Source organism: Ruditapes philippinarum, unplaced genomic scaffold (genome assembly GCF_026571515.1).
Source record: "Ruditapes philippinarum isolate M1 unplaced genomic scaffold, ASM2657151v2 ctg227_1_1_1_1, whole genome shotgun sequence".
Classification (NCBI taxonomy): domain Eukaryota; kingdom Metazoa; phylum Mollusca; class Bivalvia; order Venerida; family Veneridae; genus Ruditapes; species Ruditapes philippinarum.
Genome location: NW_026863206.1, coordinates 393,228 through 413,955, shown reverse-complemented (window position 1 = coordinate 413,955; position 20,728 = coordinate 393,228). Strand labels below are relative to the sequence as shown.

Here is a 20,728-nt window from a genome sequence, read left to right as displayed (position 1 = left end):
GCAAGTCTAATAGTGCAGCAAGTCCAATATAGTGCAGCAAGTCCAATACTGCAGCAAGTCCAATAGTGCAGCAAGTCCAATATTGCAGCAAGTCTAAGAAGCGTAGCTAGTCCAATAGTGCAGCAAGTCCAATAGTGCAGCAAGTCCAATAGTGCAGCAAGTCCAGTAGTGCAGCAAGTCCAAGAAGTGCAGCAAGTCCAAGAAGCGCAGCAAGTCAAATACTGCAGCAAGTCCAATACTGCAGCAAGTCCAGGAGTACAGCGATTCTTAACTTATAATCACAAATACCGCTCAGAATATCGAGAAAAATCTCATAAGTGAAACCAAAACTTGACACTTTGATTAATGACAGAGTTATGGACCGGACACGAAAATGTGACGGACGGACGGACGAAGCCTGTTATTATAACCCCCCCCCCCCACTTTTTTTCTTCGAACAGGCGGGAGCAGTTATAAACTTCACGATTATCCAATGAAAAGCGACGTTACAAACGTGCAGTATTATCAATATAAAGATGATATAAACGTCAGGATTATCCAATGGAAAGCGACGTTACAAAAGTGCAGTATTATTAATATATGGATTATATAAACGTTAGGGTTATCAAATGAAAAGAGACGTTATAAACTTGCAGTATTGTAACGGTAAATACAATAAAAGAAACAAGCGATATAACTTCATTTTGATTTATGTTTCAGAAATAATAATTACATAACATAGAAACTTTAACAAAACATTGTGGTAAAAAAAAGACAAAACAATATATTGTGGATTTAATCTTCATCAACGCAACAGTGAAAAGAGGAACAAATCTTCAAATAACATCAACAAACATAAAATCAACACATTTCTTTACAGTATTTACAAATACAATGTATTTTATTTTGACAAGTGTACAAAACGTATTTTCAATATGGCGTCATGCTATAAATAGAAACAAAGTCAATATTATATTTATAGTAACAACAAATCAAAATCACCGATGCATCAAAAGTGGTAACAAACTGTACATTTGTGTCCGAAAAAAAGTGCAAACGTAACCCATTTCCTCTGGTAAAACACTTCACTCATATAAATTTTAAAATAGATTTACAACAAAGTATAGTTTCAGATATTTTGTTGTATTATAAGGAGGTGAAGGAAATAACATACAAATGGAGAGTTAAAAAGTTATAATTTAATTTCAAAAATTCCAAAGGGTTTCCGCTTATTGTATTCATTTCTTTTCTTTTATATTCGATTATATCTCAAACATGTTAACCGAGCAATCAAATATAAGCGCAAAATATGTCATGGCACATGCGCGTTAAGACGCATCTCTCGCGCAGGCGCAAATCCGGTCTGATGCTTCTCATTTGAAATCACATGCGTTGCAAGATGCTTCCCATGCGCATGCGCGATCAAACGCTGCCTAAACGCATGCGTGTAAAATCTAACACTACATTTCTACAAAAGCGATAACAAGTGAATGAGGTAGATACGGAGTAGCAGAACGAATGGTCGCTCCGAAATACTTAAGAGCTATTATATAGCAACTCTTCTTTTGTAATTCGCCTTTATATGAATAATAAATGTTGTTATTGTTTCTTATTCTAATAAAATGTCAGTGCAAGCAGCAATGTCTTGCCAATATCATAATAGTTAAGTTTTTTAAGTGATATTTTGCGATATCGTAATGCGTTAAGGAAACAACAACTAATGAAGCCTTTTTCAAAATCTTTGGTACATTTTGACAAAAATTTAATGCAATCAAAACTTCGGAAATTTGTGTAAATACAGTGAGAAAGTGTCAAATATTGATTTCATTTAAAAAAATAAAAATGTACACAGATTTTAAAGCAAAATTAGTTCTAGGTGATATAAGCCATGTTTGTTTTACATTGTAACTGGTCTTCTAAATATTGCGGATTCAGAAAAATCAATTAAGTTTGGATACGATTTATGCATACATTTTTTAAGATTTATGTATTGGAATGAAGAATGATTGAAAAATATTATATTTTATATTACAAAACTTACTAAACTTTACTCATTTACGTTGTAAAGGCTAGAAACAAAACTAAAATAAAAACGAATCAAAAAGTACGACATGCTTCTTGCTAGGACACCATAAAAATTGAGCAATTCATGATCATAAAGAGTAATTAGTTAGATTTTGATTTGAAATAAGTATCAGCATTAAAACAATAATGGCAAGCATACTGCAAATATATTTTCCTGGGATGAAACTAAGACTTTACAATATGCAGAATGAAAATTTCATCCGATATTTTTGCATATCCAAATTTTTGTATACCCGAAATTTGCATATCCGGATATCCGGGTAATATACCACTACATACGTCATAAACAGAGGTATCATGTGACTAAATATTAATACTGTTATACATGTACTAAAGTATAGTCATTCAAACATGGATTATCACCGGATTAAAAAAACGCAGACACGTTATTTTGTCTGGTAGAAAGAACTGTCCTCTTGTTATTATGCATTTAACTCACAGCACTCAAGTTTGGCGCTTAATCAAGCGTAACTTAATGTTTTTGCTTATATGCACGCTATACAAATTATTCGCATCAGTAAAGACTTCCATCTTCTTCATTTTCCATCACAGATGATTCTTATTTCAATATTTCATTTTTCACCACTATATACCCGAAATTATAGTCCCAAATTTTAAACAATCTATGTGTCCATGCAATGAGCCTTACAATGGTCAAAAGTTGTCGGATAATAGACTTAAGTAATGATACGAACTGACCACTTGATTTAAAGGTACTACATTGTCATATCCTGAAAACCGGAGACTTAAATAAGGCTATTATTTCCGGTATGAAACACGTCAATACAGAACCAAATTCTCACTATGGAAGACATAAGCACTATCCTTTCTTTGCAAACGAATAAAGAACTATCCTTTGCATATGATAAAAGAACTATCCTTTGCGATCGTAATTAAGAAAATATAGCACATCCTTTGAGCGAATTGAATTGTGGGATAACAAATGGCAATATGTTATTCAAAGAGTGGCATGTGGGCCATAATGAAAATCTTGAATAAATAATATATCACGGCCAAATATCCTTTGACAGGAAGTCATGTCTTTTTCAGTCTATGTGTCAAACGTGGAAGTGACGTAATCGTCAAGTGCTCCTGTCGCCTGCATTGAGAAGGCTGTTACAATTCCACCCGCGAACATACATGGAACAGCAATGAATGACAACCAGGCAAGAAGACCCATTCCGGAAAGACCGTGGCCGCTGTTATAAGAAATATTACAAATAGTACTATTATTTGATATGAAAATCGTTATAACAAATGTGGAATTTTAGCGTTGTGTTTTACGTTGCATCAACAAAGTGAAGGTCATATTGCGGCTTTACGGAGTAAGGTGGAGGAAGACTTCAAGTGCCCTTCTGTGCACTGTTTAAGGCACGGACAGGCGCCTGAGTAGGGCCACAGATATTTTCCTCACAAGAAAGAATCCGAAGTCCCTGTCGAACCCTTAGCGATGAGGAACCAGTGGTTCGAAATCAACTACATGTACCTTAACCACTCGGTCACGGACGCCCTCGTGCATTTTTGTAGAAGTATGAGAAAAAAATATTATTTGTAAATTTTCTTTTTAGGCAATTACGATTATTTTTCTGATAAAAGTAAATAATATTTCAAAACACACTGTTATGGAATCAGCGATAAGTTTTGCTTACTTATCTGTGCTTAAATTTAACGACATACATGTCGATTTTTAAGCGGAAGCAAAAAAAAGGACCTAAGTACTAAAAATCACGACAACATTAGCGTTTGTTTGTTCTTTTCGTCATCATTTGTAAGAACTTTTTTCATCTCACCTTGTTTAATCCTGTCAAACGCAATATCCCATGTCGAAAAAATCAGTCTTAATCAAAAGATAATATTGAAATAAAAATGTGTCAAACAAACAAGGTATATACCTAGTGCAGCCGGCAGCGAATCGTGCTCCCCACAGCATCAATATTCCACCAAAAAGTGCCGTGGGTAAATTTGCCCCTCTTGACGTTGCCATGGTATCCGAAGCTATTGAAGCCAGTGACGCTCCTAGAATAGCTCCGCCAACATATAAGACCTGAAAAAACGGGTAATAAATTTTTATAAAAGAACATTTGATATTGTTGAGTCAAATCTGTTTACAAAACCAATTTAAAAATTGGTTACAGAAAAAGACACAAACCGTAGCATGTAACTTATAGTTTGTTTGTCAAATAGTTCGAAACACGTTGCAATTTAATTACAGGAAGGTTTTGATCTGCCCAATATTGGTTCGTCACACTTCGCGAACATTCGTTAATCTTCGGCATAGTCCGTCAATTGTCAACAAGGGTGCCATAGTCACAAAATACGCCCGTTTACGAAAGCTTTAGATGGAGATGGGGGCATTATGGATAAGTGTTATCTAGCAAGCAAGTTTTTATCCTTGGCACTGTGTTGTTAAATGAACCTTAAAACAAATCAGTAGGGAAGATAAAAAGTACATGTAATTGTAATTTAATAACTAAAAAATTCTGATTTAAGATTTTATTCTAGGGAAATACATTTCATTACAATTCTTAATCTTTGAATGAGCTGAACTGATATTTACTTGAAAATTAAAATATAATTAAATTTCTATGGGAAAGTATTTACATTTGATAAGGTAATTACTGTATGATCTTTATGAACAAATACCAAGTCTACAGAACACCATAGTTATCACAGTTAAGAATCTTGACCAATGAATGAAACATGTGTAAATAAATGTTACATTCTTTAGAACATACTCAAGTCCAAGAAAGAGGATTATTTTATGCCCTTTGATTAAATTCTATTTTTAGAATTGAAAGTGAAATAGATCAAGGGGAGTAATTGTGTAAGTCATTTATGAACAAAGTAATAACTTTGTTGTCGCCCTTTGATTAAATTCTATTTAAAAATCTGGATATTTCATCATCTTTAGTGACCTTGACCTTGTATATATTGACCTAAATTATATGTATCACAGCCATAGTCTTGATAATGACCATTTGTGTTACAATCCCTCAATAAATGATGACTAAATGGTCCATATACACATCTTCATATTTTTATCTGAACTTTGACCTCTATGTGTGACCTTGACCTTGGCCGCAAGGACCTGAATCTTGCACGCGACACTCCGCCTCAAAATGGTGAACATTTGTGCCAAGTAATATTGAAATCCCTCTATACATGTGGAAGTTTTTGCTCCGGACAAGCATTTTTCAATGACCTCTAAGTGTGTGACCTTGACCTTTGACCTAGAGACCTGGTTCATGTGCGCGACACTGCTCCTCATAGTGGTGAACATTTCTATGAAGTTTCATTAAAATCCCTCCATACATGTAGGAGATATTGCTCCGGACAAAATTGGACGACGCCCGCCCGCCCGCCCGACCGCCCGCCAGGGGCGTTCCCATAATACGTTCCCGTTTTTTTCAAACGGGCGTATAAAAAAGAGCCAGATGCATCGCTATTTCTTATGTAAATGGTAAATAAGCGATAAGAAGATGACAGCAAAATGGTGAATATCATATATTAGGCTTTTCCCAGTAACAAATGACGTCATTGCAACGTACCTGCCACCAATTGCCGAGTCCGCAGCGTTTCGACGCTAAATATGGGAACATTTTCTGGAGTTTGTCAGTGACGACCCATTGTGAAACGATTGTGACGTAACTTGTAGACCCGCCCATTGTGTCATGTACAGTAAATATAAGTGGTAACTGAATAACTCCAATAATTGCACCTGTGGAACAAAGTAAATATAAGTGGTAACTGTATTATTCTAATAATTGCACCTGAAATACAAATTATGCATCACGAATTTTTAAGAACATCTCGAAACATTTGAAAACACAGCTGTTGTAAAAAATGAAATTAAAAGAATTAAATCTATAAATAAACTTTGCACTTCTACGAAATGGGTTAATGCAATTTTTTTATCAGTACTGGCTACTGTAAAATCAGAAATTTGACGAGAGATTAGCTTTCGCTTATTACGCGAAAATAGATGTTCGCTAAACAATAATGTAGATCTATCATATACATTGAACAGAAAAATAAGTAGATATTCATTAAATTAAACCTCGTCAAAAAGCGGATTTTGATAAATTTTGACTCAAGCAAAAAAATATTTAACAGTGTATGTGATTTAATGATCTTTTAAATTTATTCTTTTTTTTTTTCTTCTTTTTTTTTGTTGCTATATTTTCATACGAGACCGGAAAAAAGGAAATCAAATTTAATTTTCGCCCATTTTCAAAAGGTACAGGTTTCGTTTTACATTATACGTTGAATACAGTCATAAAGCTAGCATTTTTTTTTCATAGCAAATTCTTTTAATTTGTTAAAAAAAAATATCCAAGGAAAATACCTGCAATGGACGGTCTCCAAGCACTGGCTGTGAAAATATTATCATAAGGCGGTGGGGTCCTCTGAAATACAAAATGGTATCTTGTTTTCATTTCTGTAAATTTTATTTATTCCGAACAAATACAATATTTGTTTTCTGCGCATGCGTATTTATCTCTTCCAAAAATATTTGTCTGTCTACAGACAGGCAGCAGGAAGACGTGACATCAGAATGGACGGACGAACAGACAAACGGACAAAAGCAAATCTTTTTGCTACCCTCTTCCTTCCTAAGTATAGGGACATAAAAAATGTATTTAATAGTATAAGGCCAAAAAAATGGTATGCAATTTATTTCAATTAAAATTGGCGTTAGTACTAAATATTATTTATTTAAATTTGGCATAAATATGCAAGCATACAAATGGTATTCAATAATATTAATTTAAAATTGGCATACATATTGGGGCTAAAAAGGTACTCAATATGTTTTTAATTAAAATTGGCATAAGTATAGGGGCATGAAAATGGTATTCAATATAATTAATTAAAAATTGGCGTACATATTGGGGCATACAATGGTATTCAATATTACTTATTTAAAACTGGCATAAATATAAGGGCATAATTTTGAATTTTTCAAATCTATCAACCTGACAATAGAATACCCGCCTCCCACGCCCACTCCTCCCCCACGCCCACTCCTCCCCCACGCCCACTCCTCTCCCACGCCCACTCCTCTCCCACGCCCACTCCTCCCCACGCCCACTCCTCCCCCACGCCCACTCCTCTCCCACGCCCACTCCTCCCCCACGCCCACTCCTCTCCACGCCCACTCCTCCCCCATGCCCACTCCTCCCCACGCCCACTCCTCCCTCATACTTACACCAATTTGTTTGATATCTTTTTCGTAGTCCCAGAAATATTCCAATACAAAGACTACTATGAAAAGCATCACGCTCATTGGCAAAGCTATGGCAATGTATGGCCAGTTCAACGTCTGGTGTAACCTTGAAAAAAAAAATATTTTAGATATTCAGTAAATGTAATAACGAAAAGCGACTGTTCATTGGCATTATGAAATGCCGACAACAACAAAAATCTCTTCAAAAAACATGATTATTAGAATAGTGACATAAATTGACAAAACGCTAACCGATCGGGGACCAAATCGATATTTAAAATATACCACAGTCAAAATTTCCCTAAAAATGAGCAATGGTTTAGTCTAGAATGAAAGATAGACATGTCCATTAAAAAAAATTTGCGCGGAAAGGGTGGACAGAATTTTGAAAATACAAGTACATGTATATGTAAAATGTACCATTGATTACATGTAAATAGGTAGATAATGCATAGGAAAAAAACAAAAAGAAAACGTTTTTTCAAAAACAACAAAAAGACGTTTTACAATGATTGACTATCTTGAAAAAAAATGTTTTGAATGTTTTAAGGAATCGTTCTATATCGGTCCGATATAAGACACATGCCAATTTCTATATCGCTCGCATTAGTTTGTTTATCTGTTTTTGTTGCTGTTGTTTTTTTTCGCAAACAAGTCCAGTACCGATTTTTCATTCGCAACTTTTCGGCCCCTTCCGTCATGCTTCGGATAAGGATAATATGAAAGATAGCCGAGGATGTTCCGATTGCGGGGTAACACAAGATCACGTGACTCATATACTTACAGGCATCTATTAATCCACAGATGTAAATAAATTTTAACTCAGAACAAAATAAAACTTACGTTTGATATTTTAATTTTTTCTTTGGCTTCGTCTTGCTCTCTATGGCCGGTGCCAGAAGCCCGTATGACAATGCGCCGACTAAACAGCCCAGTAATGTGAATACTGAAAAACATAAAAATAATGGTTTATCATTAAGAATATAGAAATCACTCTAGAAACAATAAATAAATAATTTTCTAGAGATGTAAAAAAACTCAGTAGTGGAGTCCCTTTATTAACGGTGTTAAAACTTCAATTTCGGAAATTTTGCATGCCCTGTTCTAAAGTTACACCTTTAAACCTTTTAAAGAAATATGTTTAAATTTGTTAAAGAGGTTTTTAATCTGAAGTTTACTTGTACTTAAACTATAGTCATATGTCTCGGATCAGTAGATGATTTAATAATGCATGACAAGCAAAATCAAACTTGTTTTCACCTCAATCTATCCATAAACATCAAACACAATGTATCCACACCGACAATTGACACACTGAAGAACTATATATCAGAGCAAATGATACTGGTGCGATTAAAGATATTGAATAAAATATCTTAACCACAGAAATTTATTGAAATCTATGAAATTCTTGAATATGGTAAATATGAATAAAAGAAGGAATAAACTATGTATGGAAAGATGCGTTGTCTATTACGGGACAAGTAAAGTTGGTCCTTTCTTAAAAAACTGCCTGACACTATATATGCATAATGCGACCACCTATAGTGTGTAGATTTTTAAACATAACATATCTTCTTTGTGTGTAGTCAAACCATGTTTATATTATATTTACAAACAGGCTGTAACAGTAGAAATTATCAATATTTATAATATCAAATTTGAGCATAGTATATGTTTAAATGAAGTAAAAGATATGTCACAGAGCGACGCTAACGTATCAATACGTAAATGACGTCATTCAATAAGGAATTAGCATACCGAACATTTTTATTATTGTCTATATATTGGGCAACCGTATTTTTATATATCTTAAAAAAAGTAAAAAAAGATGACACAGTGCAACGCTGACGTATCAATACATAAATGACGTAATAAGGATTTCGCACGTTTGTCAAGTCGACAGTTTCTCATAGACATGTATATGGTTACTGAAAATATCGGGAACTTGTTATTATTTCAAACAAAGAAAATATTTGTGTAATATTAAGACTTCATTATACAGACGGGTTATTATATAGCCTTAATGCAGCACGCCTCCAATTTTATGTTAATTTTCATGAAAAGTTTGGAAAATGTATTTAAAAGTAAAATATTGTAAGGTGAACAAATAAAGTAATTAACATATTGCAATCGGCACTTACAATCAAGAAAATTACCAAAAATCGTTAACATGCAAAAATAGCCTTACTGCGTTAGTAACGCCATAGAAATATGGTGATAAAATACTGCAAAGTCAGTCTTAAACCGCACATAACATGAAAAATATAACTTGTATCTTTAATGCTTTTACCTTTCTTAAAACTTTAGTACATTTTTCTCAATATTGATTTTCTTCAGATATTTTGGCTCATCTAAAGACGTGCAGCTTTAAATATAATGGGTTATTTGATTAAAACCTCTCGCCTCATAAAAGCATACTCTTTTTGACCTGTAAAATTCTACATTAAGTGACGTCGTGGCCGAGTGGTTTACGAGTCAGAGCAGTGGTCTAAGGATCGCTACCTGCGTGGCGTGGGTTCAAATCTCGTCAGGGGCATACCGTTGTTTCCTTGAGCAAGAAACTTTAGACTCATGGCTCAGTACTAGTTGTTTCAGGGAACAGATTCGACAATTGACCAGCTAATAACATACTTTATTTGTATATGTGGGAAAGCTAATAAAGAAAATGACTTACTTGAGTTTGGCACCCAGGAGCCTACTTGAGCGAGGACCATTCCGGGACACTGAAAAAGGTTAAAAGAATGTTGCTTGATTCATTCCAAAAATCATTTAATATATACTTATGAATAAAATATTGAGAAATATTGATGTACAACTTATTATAATTGTTTATTGAATTTAATATACATTTGTATATACGACTATTAATTCAACATAAGCATATATACCACTATAGATTCGTTAGCTTCTTAACCATAGCTTAACTACAATTATTCAATACACGACTTACGGCCCCTGACAGTGTCATTCCACAACCCAGAATGAATGCCCCAACACCGCTGGTAAGAATGCCCTTTGAACTAAAACACGTGACATATTCTTCAATTGCTTCTTTAAATAATTTCTTTGTAGCAGGTAAAACCGACAAAAAGCAAAACACAATCTGACCTAGAAAAAAATAAAACAACCAATAACGTGAAAACCGTGCATCATTTATCATATATAAATGCTATAGATAGCGACATTTCTACCACTAAAAACATATGTATTTATTTCGCAATCGCAACGTCTTGGTCCCTTTCCGTCAAAGTACGGAAAAGGAATGGTAATCGGCGAGGCGTTTTCTGAAATGACTTCCAAATATCTCGTGTAAATTCAGTAAGATTTGTAACTTTCCGTAACATTTATTTATTTATTTATTTATTTATATTTATTTATTTATTTATTTATTTATTTATTTATTTATTTATTTATTTATTTATTTATTCATTCATTCATTTATTTAATTTTTTAAAAAAAAAGCGAATGATTGACAAAATTTGTTGTTACTCAAGGACGGGCGTACTGTGCGAATTCTTGATCTAACGAGAAATGTATAAAAAAACAACAAGAAAACAAAAACAATAAATTTCTTAACAGAACATAATTGACCGTATTTCTAAAGTAGACTCAACCGTTGTTTGGTACTTGTCCGACAAGTACTGGGAACAGGATGGCAAATAGCCGGTACATTTACCGGAAGTCATGGTGAAAACAAACTGCCATCGGTCGAACAAAGGCCAAAAAAAGGAAAAACCTAAATAATCGTCTTCTAAAATGTATAATATCATTAATTTTTATTACGTTACGCGTATTGATACTTCCAATAAGTGTTAAATCTTTTATCAGTATAAGTTGATTACCCAAAATGTTAAAGTAGTTTTTAATCCCCCGTTGTTGACAATTGATGTATTAAATATCATTAAATGTCATTCACATTCGTAAGGTATTTCGTAAAAGTTCTTTAACCTTATTCCAGATATAGCCAGTTTTAAATTAATCTTATTCATACCGTCATTATAAAAATCGTTCTTCAGCTTAGTGTATATATAATTGTTTTGTTCATAAATAGTTTTCGGGATTTTCCCGTTAACAGTTAAACATGTGATACAAGTTGCAGGAAAGCATGCTTCTTTCCATTATAGTCGGACTCTCTTTGTCATATATGTTGCCGTTAATACTCAACTGGCATCATCTACTTATACCCGTTATAAAAAGTCTGCTTTGTTAAAGTTTGGTAGGTCGTGATGGGTCTTTAATATAAATGCACTCTACTTACCAGCACAGACAGCGGACAGAAACATCTTCAACATAATAAAGTTTTCAAACACCATCTGTGACCGTATTGTCTTCGGTTCGAACACTGAAAAAATAAAATAAATGACGTAATCAAGCGATGCGTGACATAATTGAGCGCGCACGTGTGCAGTAATATTTTAGTTCTAACAAACGTGATGTAGTTTGATGCACGTGTCATGATATAATGTAACTGGCGTGCACGTGTATTGTGTTTTTCTATGTTTTTTACTGTGTGTTTGTGGAGGAAAGTTTGCACATGCGCATTAAGACTAAATTGCACGTGCGTTTTTGTTGCCGACGGCAGCACTAACGTGCAATTCGTTCAAGAAGACACAAATTACTTTGTCATTTTATTTTTGGATGTTAGACGTGCAACTTTCAAGATCCTCGGTTTATCGGAAGCTCATTATAGTAAGCTTACTTAAATTGCGAGTCTGGAAGTCGAACCCGCGATCCCTGGTGGTTTGCTGTCGGGGACCCATGGAGCGCACGCTCTACCTAACAAAAATATATACTTAACATTACAAATTTGTACAGGCATTAACGATAGCCTTATGATTCTTTATTATTATTAAAAAGGAATGTATAATCACTTATTTACATATTATTAAGAGTTTTCGGTGCATGAAGTAAGATCAAAGCATAATTTAAAATACTATTCACCGCTTACTTTTACATTTATTAACCCTTTTTCCATCCTCCGATGCGTTTATGATTTGCTTAACCTTACTTTTTTCACACTTTAAACATACATCGTCACTTGATCGGTATCTAAATTGCAGAGTCATTCGCGTAGATCAGTTTTGTGTGTAGTAATTTCAGGACTCATTCATAATTTCATGCGTAAATTACACCATTTACTTAATTTCTCATTACGCATGCGCAGTGGATATAAAGTTCTCACGTCGTCTTTTCTATTGAAAGCGGCGTATATCTAGTTACAATGTCGGTATATTATGTACGCTATATTAAATATCAGTCTTTCGTGTCAAATTCATTATAAGAAAATTTATAAGATATGGAAAAAACACGTATTAATCATACCTATATGGTTTTAGAGAGATATTAACCGGTGTCATCGTAATAATTTCATTTTGTTATAATAGCTTTGATTATATTTCAACCGCAATGATGGTGAGAACTAATCTAGATTTAATTCAAATTTAAATAATAAAAATCTATCAGACAGACGTGGGATTATAATACATCTTTGGACTAGTAAAGCTACACAAGGAAAAAAAATTGTACAGTAATGAATAAAATAAAGGCAGACATATTTCGTGGGTTCGAATCCCCGACAGCGACATGAAATTAATTTATAGTATGCGAGGATATATTACAAGCTTTTTCACTTTACAATTATTCGGCTCAAATGCCGACTTGTGTCTGAAATAATGCGTGGATGGGGCTGGGGGCAACCGAAGTATTCCTTTACTCGAAGTATTCCTTTACCCGTACTGAATGACCATCACAGTGTCCGTTTGACACAAAGAGACCAATAAAGCAACAGATACCTAAAAAGGCTAAGACTATTTTACTGTTATTTATTAAAATATAAGTGTCCATTAAATAAAGATTTCTTCTTTTTTTTTCAAATGAAAAGTTTGTCAGTTTGATTGTTTGGTTAGTAGGTTTTTACGCCGATTGTTACACATGAAAATATTAAAACTGGAGTAATTTGTAAAGCATGGTCTAATGAGAAAATTTGAGATTTTATATTAAAATGATGGACAAGAAATAAAAATTGTGTAGGCATACTAACAATCAAATTGGTATTAATAAAGATAATTTATTGTTCTGTATTAAATATTAGGCCAAATATTTTAATCGGAGGACGTCAAGTGATGCGGCCGGTGGCCTTATTATCAATTTTGCAATAAATATGTTACTAACTACACTGAGGGAGCAATACTTCACGTGACACTCACGTGACAATCACGTGGCACGTGCATTATTTCATTTAAGTGCGGGCGTCTGAATAGAACCACTTACATTTCGTTAGCTATACTATATAGGTTAATTGTTTTCTCACATAAAATAATTCGAAATCTCTGGCGGGGTTCGATCCCACAGCGGTGAGGAGGCAAATGCATGCACTGGAAGCCAGTGGCCTAAAGTACGCCGCCAGGAAGAAAATATGTCCAACCTGCAAACCAAATAAAGGGGGAAGCGCATCATGTTAACAGAAACAATGTCTCTGGCTGCTTACCTCTTCCTTTGTGAACACAAAATCCAAATACAACTCCAACAATCAAAGAAATGCTAAGTTTGAAAGGAACCCAAAGGCAGCACGAATTTTCTCGTGCATGTCCATTTAGTTCCTTTTCCGGAGTTAATGATCCTTTTCGTCCATTGATTATTTTAATATCATTAAGATGCACGGTTTTCTCGTGCATATCTGACTTGCAGCACGAGTTATTTAATTCCTTGTCTTCCATAGTTTTAGAATTCCTTTTTCGAATTTCCTGTTCCATGTATGAAAATTTCAGTAAAGAAAGCTTCCTTTCTCCAAAATATACTTTTTTTAAAAACTTTTGTTAAAATCTAATATAAGTAACACACTCCCCTTTTCATTCTCATCAATTAACTGTAAACGAAATCACATAGTAACATTTTTTGCTATTCCTGCAAATTTTTTCCGCATATAAACTTTAAAATTCATGTTCATCAATAAAAAATCAAATTACTTATTACGCTATCACGGTAGTAAAAGTGTTTCTTTAATATCATTGTGACGTCATTAACGCGGACGAATTTACACGGCACGTGACGTTGAGACGGAGTTTAAACAAAACGAAGATTGTACGGAAAAGACCCCCGGCACTTTCAGCAGTACAAACCAAAAAGTGTAACAAGAAAACGAACGAGTTTATTCAACTGAAAATATATGAATGAAAGATCTAGCTTTAAATGATTCGCACGATAACGTTTCATGTTGACTTAAGCGCGGTGTTGCAACGACGGCATGTGAAGAAAAAGTGCATTGTCATTCAAAAACCGGCGTGTTTACATTTTCTCCCAAGGTTAATGACGGTGTAACAAAATCAGCGTTAAATCTTGATGGGAATAGATTAATTTAATCTTGTAGTAAAAAGGCGATTTAATTTCAATTTATCAATGATTTATCGTAAATAAATCATATAACGCTAAAATCTTAAGACGTGTTTAATCTACATACTTGCACTTTATAATCAAACATATTTGGTGCACATTTATACTGTGTTTGTCTTCCATACAAAAATATACATGTTTCGATCAGTGTATATTTTTTTTCAAACCATTTAATTTACCAATACCTTACTGTCCTGATCATGTATTGATCGGCGAAGGTAGTGTACGTATTTAAAATTGACACTTATAAGTATATGAGCCGTGTCACGACAAAACCAACATAGTGCGTTTGCGACCAGCATGGATCCAGACCAGCCTGTGCATCCGCGCAGTCTGATCAGGATCCATGCTGTTCGCTTACCAACTCTATTACAAGTAGAGAAACTTGGATCCTGATCATACTGCGCGGATGCGCAAGCTGGTCTGGATCCATGCTGGTCGCAAACCCATTATGTTGGTTTTGTCGGGACGCGGCTCATGTATTATCTTAAAGGCGCATTCAACTAAGCTATATCTTATGAAAAAATTTTATATATAAAATTTATCAACAGTTCAATTAGATTGGTTCAATAATCCTATATGATCGATTATCGAGGGAGTTGTAACATAGAATGTTTCTGTTATTTGACACGCATGTATATTCAATTGTACGTAAACAGAATGATTTGTTCAGGAACAAAATTAATATTATTCCGCCATAAAAGATAGGGTTTTAAACGTAAAAGGATGCAAATAATGGCTTAGCTATAAGGCCAATGATTAACATTAAATTTTGGAAACTGTAACATGAAATATAAAGTTAAAACGTTTTAGAAAAAAGAAATTATTAGCATTTTTAAGACTATTTAAGCCTGTAATAAAAACTGTTAAAAACTCGAAATATTTTACATTTTTTTCTAAAAATTACGAAGAGGAAAAAAAGAACAATAACAATTATTTGTATTATGATGCTAATACAATATTTACTACTTTCATTTTTTTGTTTGTGTAACCGAGCGTGAAGATAAAATAAAAAAAAATGAAAAAAAAAAATTGTCAAATCATGCGAACGTGATACGGTCTTTCGTCGGCCTATGTATATAATATACCTTTAAACGATCTACATGACTAAGCGTGTATTGATTTGCAGACGACACCAAGCGTTTATTATTCATTCCGCTAATTTAACGCTTTAAATGGTGAAATTTTTGGTAAAGTATTTTTTAACGAAAAAATATACATGATATTCTTTTTTTTTTCTCGATTTATATAAACAGGTGATGTACTTTTTTATTTCAGCCTGCCGGACTATTTCTCTCATTGTCATTTTTATTATCCTAATATGCGGTTGATGACCGTGTGACAAAATAAAAATCTAGCAAAAATCTATCACTTGAATTCACTGACATTTGTACATGTATAATAAATGTTTCAGTATTTTGAAGCTATGCCTCGCCCCATCCGTATATACCACCATTACCATCCTAGCATCGTGGGTGGCATGTATTTTGACTTTTGAAATAACTAAATGTCCAGTTTAGGCAACCCCCTTCCCCTCTCTTCACCGCTTAAGGCAGACGGAAGGAAATTATCAAATACCCAGGAGGGATTCCCTCGCATTGAAAGTTGTACAACCTCCATTATTCTGGTCTAAAATTAAAAGCATTGGATTGGCTAAACAATGTTGGGGACAAACGGGGAGGTAAGACCACGAATCCCAAACCCCCCATCTTACCGAATCCCCCCATCTTACCGAATCCCCCCAATCTCACCGAATCCCCCCCAATCTTTCCCGGGGTTGTTTTTACCACTGTTACATCCTTGGTGAACTTGTATTCACAATATGTTAAAATATGCTTCTAATATAATGTTTTTCTTTAATAAATGATTAAAACTTTTAAATCTTTAAGTCATTTTTTTGACAATATCGTGGAGAACACGCGCAAGAAGAGCTGATTAAATTTATTGTCGGTGCTTTGATGTTATAGTGGCTCACGTATACCAAATATATAATACGAATATCATAGCGGGCCATGATTTACATCAAATAAACCAACAGATTTTTACTCTTTGGATGATTTATATCAAAAACAAACTTTCAAATATGATTTCAGACGAACAGCTTGAGTTTATACACAAATATCATACACCGCAAAAAAACCTCTTCCTTGAACTAAAACGTATCATGCCAGTAAAACTTAAAATATACAATGTAATAAAAATGGAAAAAAAAATAAATGCCCTTTTCGCTTTATTGTTCCCAAGAAATAAATTAGTCAGTATTTATATGTTTATAGACTAATAAAACACGTTTACAATACCAATAAGAACTCCGTTGCTATAGAAACCATAGAAAAGTAACAGTCTTTCCCTCTCCAAGAGAATAAATTATTAAGTTTATGATATAAAAAATGTAATCCGAGCGCAATTAATCTCCAAAGAAACAATATATATCCAGGCACACAAAAAAGGTGTGTTATTCCATAGAGCGAGTATAAAATTTTCAGATGTTTATTTCCAATAACTTTAAAACAAAAATATGTTAGAAATTAGGTCAAGAATTCAAGCGAATATCATAATTTCCAGGTATCTTCATGTTACTTATAAGCAATTAATCCCGTTGTGTATGTATCTACAGGTATTTCCGGACAGAGATGTTCTGAAATCATGCTTTTTGTTAATCACGTACATAAATATTTGCAATGAAAATGGAATATTTTTGCGGTGATATGTTTTTTTTCTTCCTCTGATTGATGTATGTAGAATAAGTAAAGTGTTTTTTGTTTGTTCGTTTCATTTTTACGCCTTTTCCCAACAGTATTTCAGTCATATAGGCGGGTAGTTTCCAAACCATCGTTCCTGGAGAGTTGCACCAGTACTAGACTACCTTCCTCCGCGCTAAACTACCAAAGCATCTCCCAGGGATCGAACCCACGCCAGAAAGGTAACTAGATTAGAAGTCATCGACTCTAACCCCTATCTATATATAGTACCTACACGTATATTGGTTACACAATTCAACATACGCTTTGTATTGTATACTGACTGGAAACACAGAAATGTTTTTAACAAAATAATATCAAACCTTCGAATGATACGCAAATACGTTTTCTAATACAAAAAAGAAGACAATGCCGGCATTCCATACCCTTATTCAATTATTAACTCGAATTTCATTATTTAAGAAAACATGCCCGGCTTTCCATAACATATACTATCTTTGATCAAACTTTAAGACAATGTCCGGAAAGGAAGTAACACAAGTTTTTATCTATTGAAGACTGATTTCAAATATCAATTTTATAATTTTGAAATATATTTGATATTTTTTTGAATTTGAACGGTTTATTCGATTAAAGACCTGGTATATTATTTGAATAAAAATGATGGTAAAATCATGAGAGTGTATGTTTATATCTCAAAACGTCACTTGATGTCGCACGTGCCGTTAAATTTCGCAACCACCTTTAAAATTAATGTCGCAAAATAATCTACCGCGAAAAGAGACCAATGTACGCCCTGTAAAAAAATTAAACTGAATAATTCGATTAAGTTCTGGACAGTAACGTGAAAAAAAATCTGTTTTTTTTTGTTGTTGTTGTTGCTGTTGTTATTGTTGTTGTTTTCTCTGCTTACTTATATCTTTAATTTTCTCCCTTAACGCTAAGAATGCCTCGGGTTGAAAATCGATCAATATTTGTTGTTGTTGTTGTTGTTTCTTTTTGCTTTCCAAATATTATTGACCTGTATTGACAAGTGAACAAATAAAGCGATTTTGAGCAAGCCTAAGGCACTTCGAAACGAATTCATTTACCAAAACCGTGTCAAAAAATATACAATAATGTAGAGAAATAAATTGTATAGAAACGGGGTAGCAAAATGGCGACAAAATATGAAAAGTTAACCATATACGAAATAGTTTTTCCTATTTTCACATTTCATTTACTTCGAAATATTTTTTTTTATTGATTCTGAAGCAATCTGGACGCTCGCAGCTTTAACGCGATAAATGTAAATTCGGACAGTAGCAGAATATTTTTATTGTTATTACATGTACTTTAAACGTTTATCTAGGACGAGAGTTTTTATTTTAATCATAATAACCCGGAGGTTTATTTTTGTACTATTCCTTAAACATTTTTTGCGGTTTCTAAACAAATTCCGAAGGAGTAAATGTCAAATAAGTTCGTATTGAAAGCACATGTACAACTTGCGAAAACAATTACTACGCTTACATGTATTGCAAAAACAGAAAGCGTTTCTCAGATACAGATGCGTGTTACGGAATGTTTACTAACAACCATTATCATCCATTCCCCTAAGTAAATCCAAAATTAAATCTTTACAAACTCTCTATTGCACTGTCTAAAAAATATAAAACAAAAAAAAAATCCACACAATTTAAAACACTTATTAGTCCACATAAAGCAAACAGTTTCTATATCGTGGAGCCACACTCGATGAATAAACTGCTGATTTTCCAAAGAAATAAAGAGAATAAAATAGAGTTATTAACTTTAAAAAAACACACACAAACATATACACGCATACGGATTTGTTAAGAATATTGAAAGCGTATGTTACATCCTAAAATGACAATCGCTCTATGTTTGTCTTTTTCAATCACATTCCTAAATATACAAACCGATAAGGGGGAGAAAATATGTGGATCTTTTTATCATAATTTATGGGCCCTGTGTCGTCTGCTGTAACACCGAGCCAATAATTCGTTTGATAAAATTTAACAAAACGAGCAGAAAATGCATCGATGCATAATGTTTAAATAGTTTAAAAGAGAACATTTATATACTTTATTATACAAGTTTCAATAAATAAAAAAAAAAACAAAAAAAAATCATCACACGAAATACGTATAATTAATTATATTGAATTATCTATAATTAGCATTATCATTTATTCAATATCATTACATCATATTATCTATACTATGTAACTTTAAGTATCAACTCGACAAACGTCAGGAGCGTTTAGTTCAAACACATTTTTGTCCGTTCGTTCGTTCATTTTTTCATTCAATGCAAAACCTAGTTTTCATCATCGATCGAATTGAAGATCTTACTAATGTGATTAAGCAATTTGTACACATAAAGTGATTAAATATTTTGTATGAAAGTCAAAATAGTAGCTTACTTTGTTTAAATTACGATTATTTTATACGATTTTTTATACGATTATTTTTTACGTGATACTTTCTTCAGTTGATAAGCATCTAACATTCGCTCTAAAACCTTTATTGAATCGCTGAGCAGTAGGAACATTTAATTCGTATCGGAGGCCTAATTGCGTCCTTAAGCTAAATGAACAAAAGAAAAAAATGAAACAAAAGGAACACAAATGAACCTAAGTAAGTAAAAAGGGAGCCTATAAATTCCTTTCAGTTTTATCAATTACAAATAATCCAATTGATTTATATTCCTTTTTTCATGAGCACAGATATTTGCTGATTCAAAACAATTAACACTGAAAAAAAAAACAGATCCATTCAAGTCAATAAATTATACACCAACTCGAATTCAAAAGCACCCACGTCAATGCTATATCAGAATTTATTGCCCGGAAAACAAGAAGGCTTCCGTTAGAATATAATATCTGCAATTCTCGCGCACAACACTGCTTATATATATTCTATTTTTCCAATATAATCCATCATAAATATTTTTGTTCCATCTGAACAGTTCCATTTAAACGACCTTAATAATTAATTCCACCTTCAAAAGGCCAATTATATACACGACAAAGGACAGAGATGGCCTTACAAAGGCATGAACTAATTAACAATTAATGTCAAACAATAATAGATACGGATTAACGGGGCGAAAAAAAGTAGTCCGTATAAACGGATTGTATTATTTCCTTTATTATTTTCGGTTAATCGCATCGGATTAAATAAACCGTGACGGTTGCAAATATAATATTGTTACATTGTAATTAATTTCAGATGCTTTTAAAGTCAGATTTGAAAAAGAATCTGCAATTACAATTTGATTAACAACGATATTTAATTATTTTTTCATCAATAATTTATAATGATTATTGATCTATATA

At 33.3% G+C, this 20,728-nt stretch overlaps 1 protein-coding gene across 5 annotated transcripts in view; it reads right to left on the bottom strand.

The window, feature by feature from the left end:
* Positions 1-814: 814 nt before the first annotated feature.
* LOC132721481 (thiosulfate transporter TsuA-like) overlaps positions 815-20,728 on the bottom strand; it is a 70,757-nt gene continuing 50,843 nt past the window's right edge. For 4 of the 5 annotated variants that reach the window (XM_060705792.1, XM_060705790.1, XM_060705791.1 and 1 more), the window contains exons 3-11: positions 11,553-11,636; positions 10,245-10,402; positions 9,969-10,017; positions 8,135-8,237; positions 7,274-7,397; positions 6,410-6,470; positions 5,613-5,782; positions 3,957-4,108; positions 815-3,263 (exon numbers count right to left, since the gene is read on the bottom strand). In XM_060705792.1, the coding sequence (XP_060561775.1) occupies positions 3,116-3,263; positions 3,957-4,108; positions 5,613-5,782; positions 6,410-6,470; positions 7,274-7,397; positions 8,135-8,237; positions 9,969-10,017; positions 10,245-10,402; positions 11,553-11,636 (1,049 nt within the window). In that variant the 3' untranslated portion in view covers positions 815-3,115. Of the gene's footprint in view, positions 3,264-3,956; positions 4,109-5,612; positions 5,783-6,409; positions 6,471-7,273; positions 7,398-8,134; positions 8,238-9,968; positions 10,018-10,244; positions 10,403-11,552; positions 11,637-13,781; positions 14,082-20,728 lie in introns of those variants that run through there. The other variant, XM_060705794.1, reaches the window with a different exon arrangement.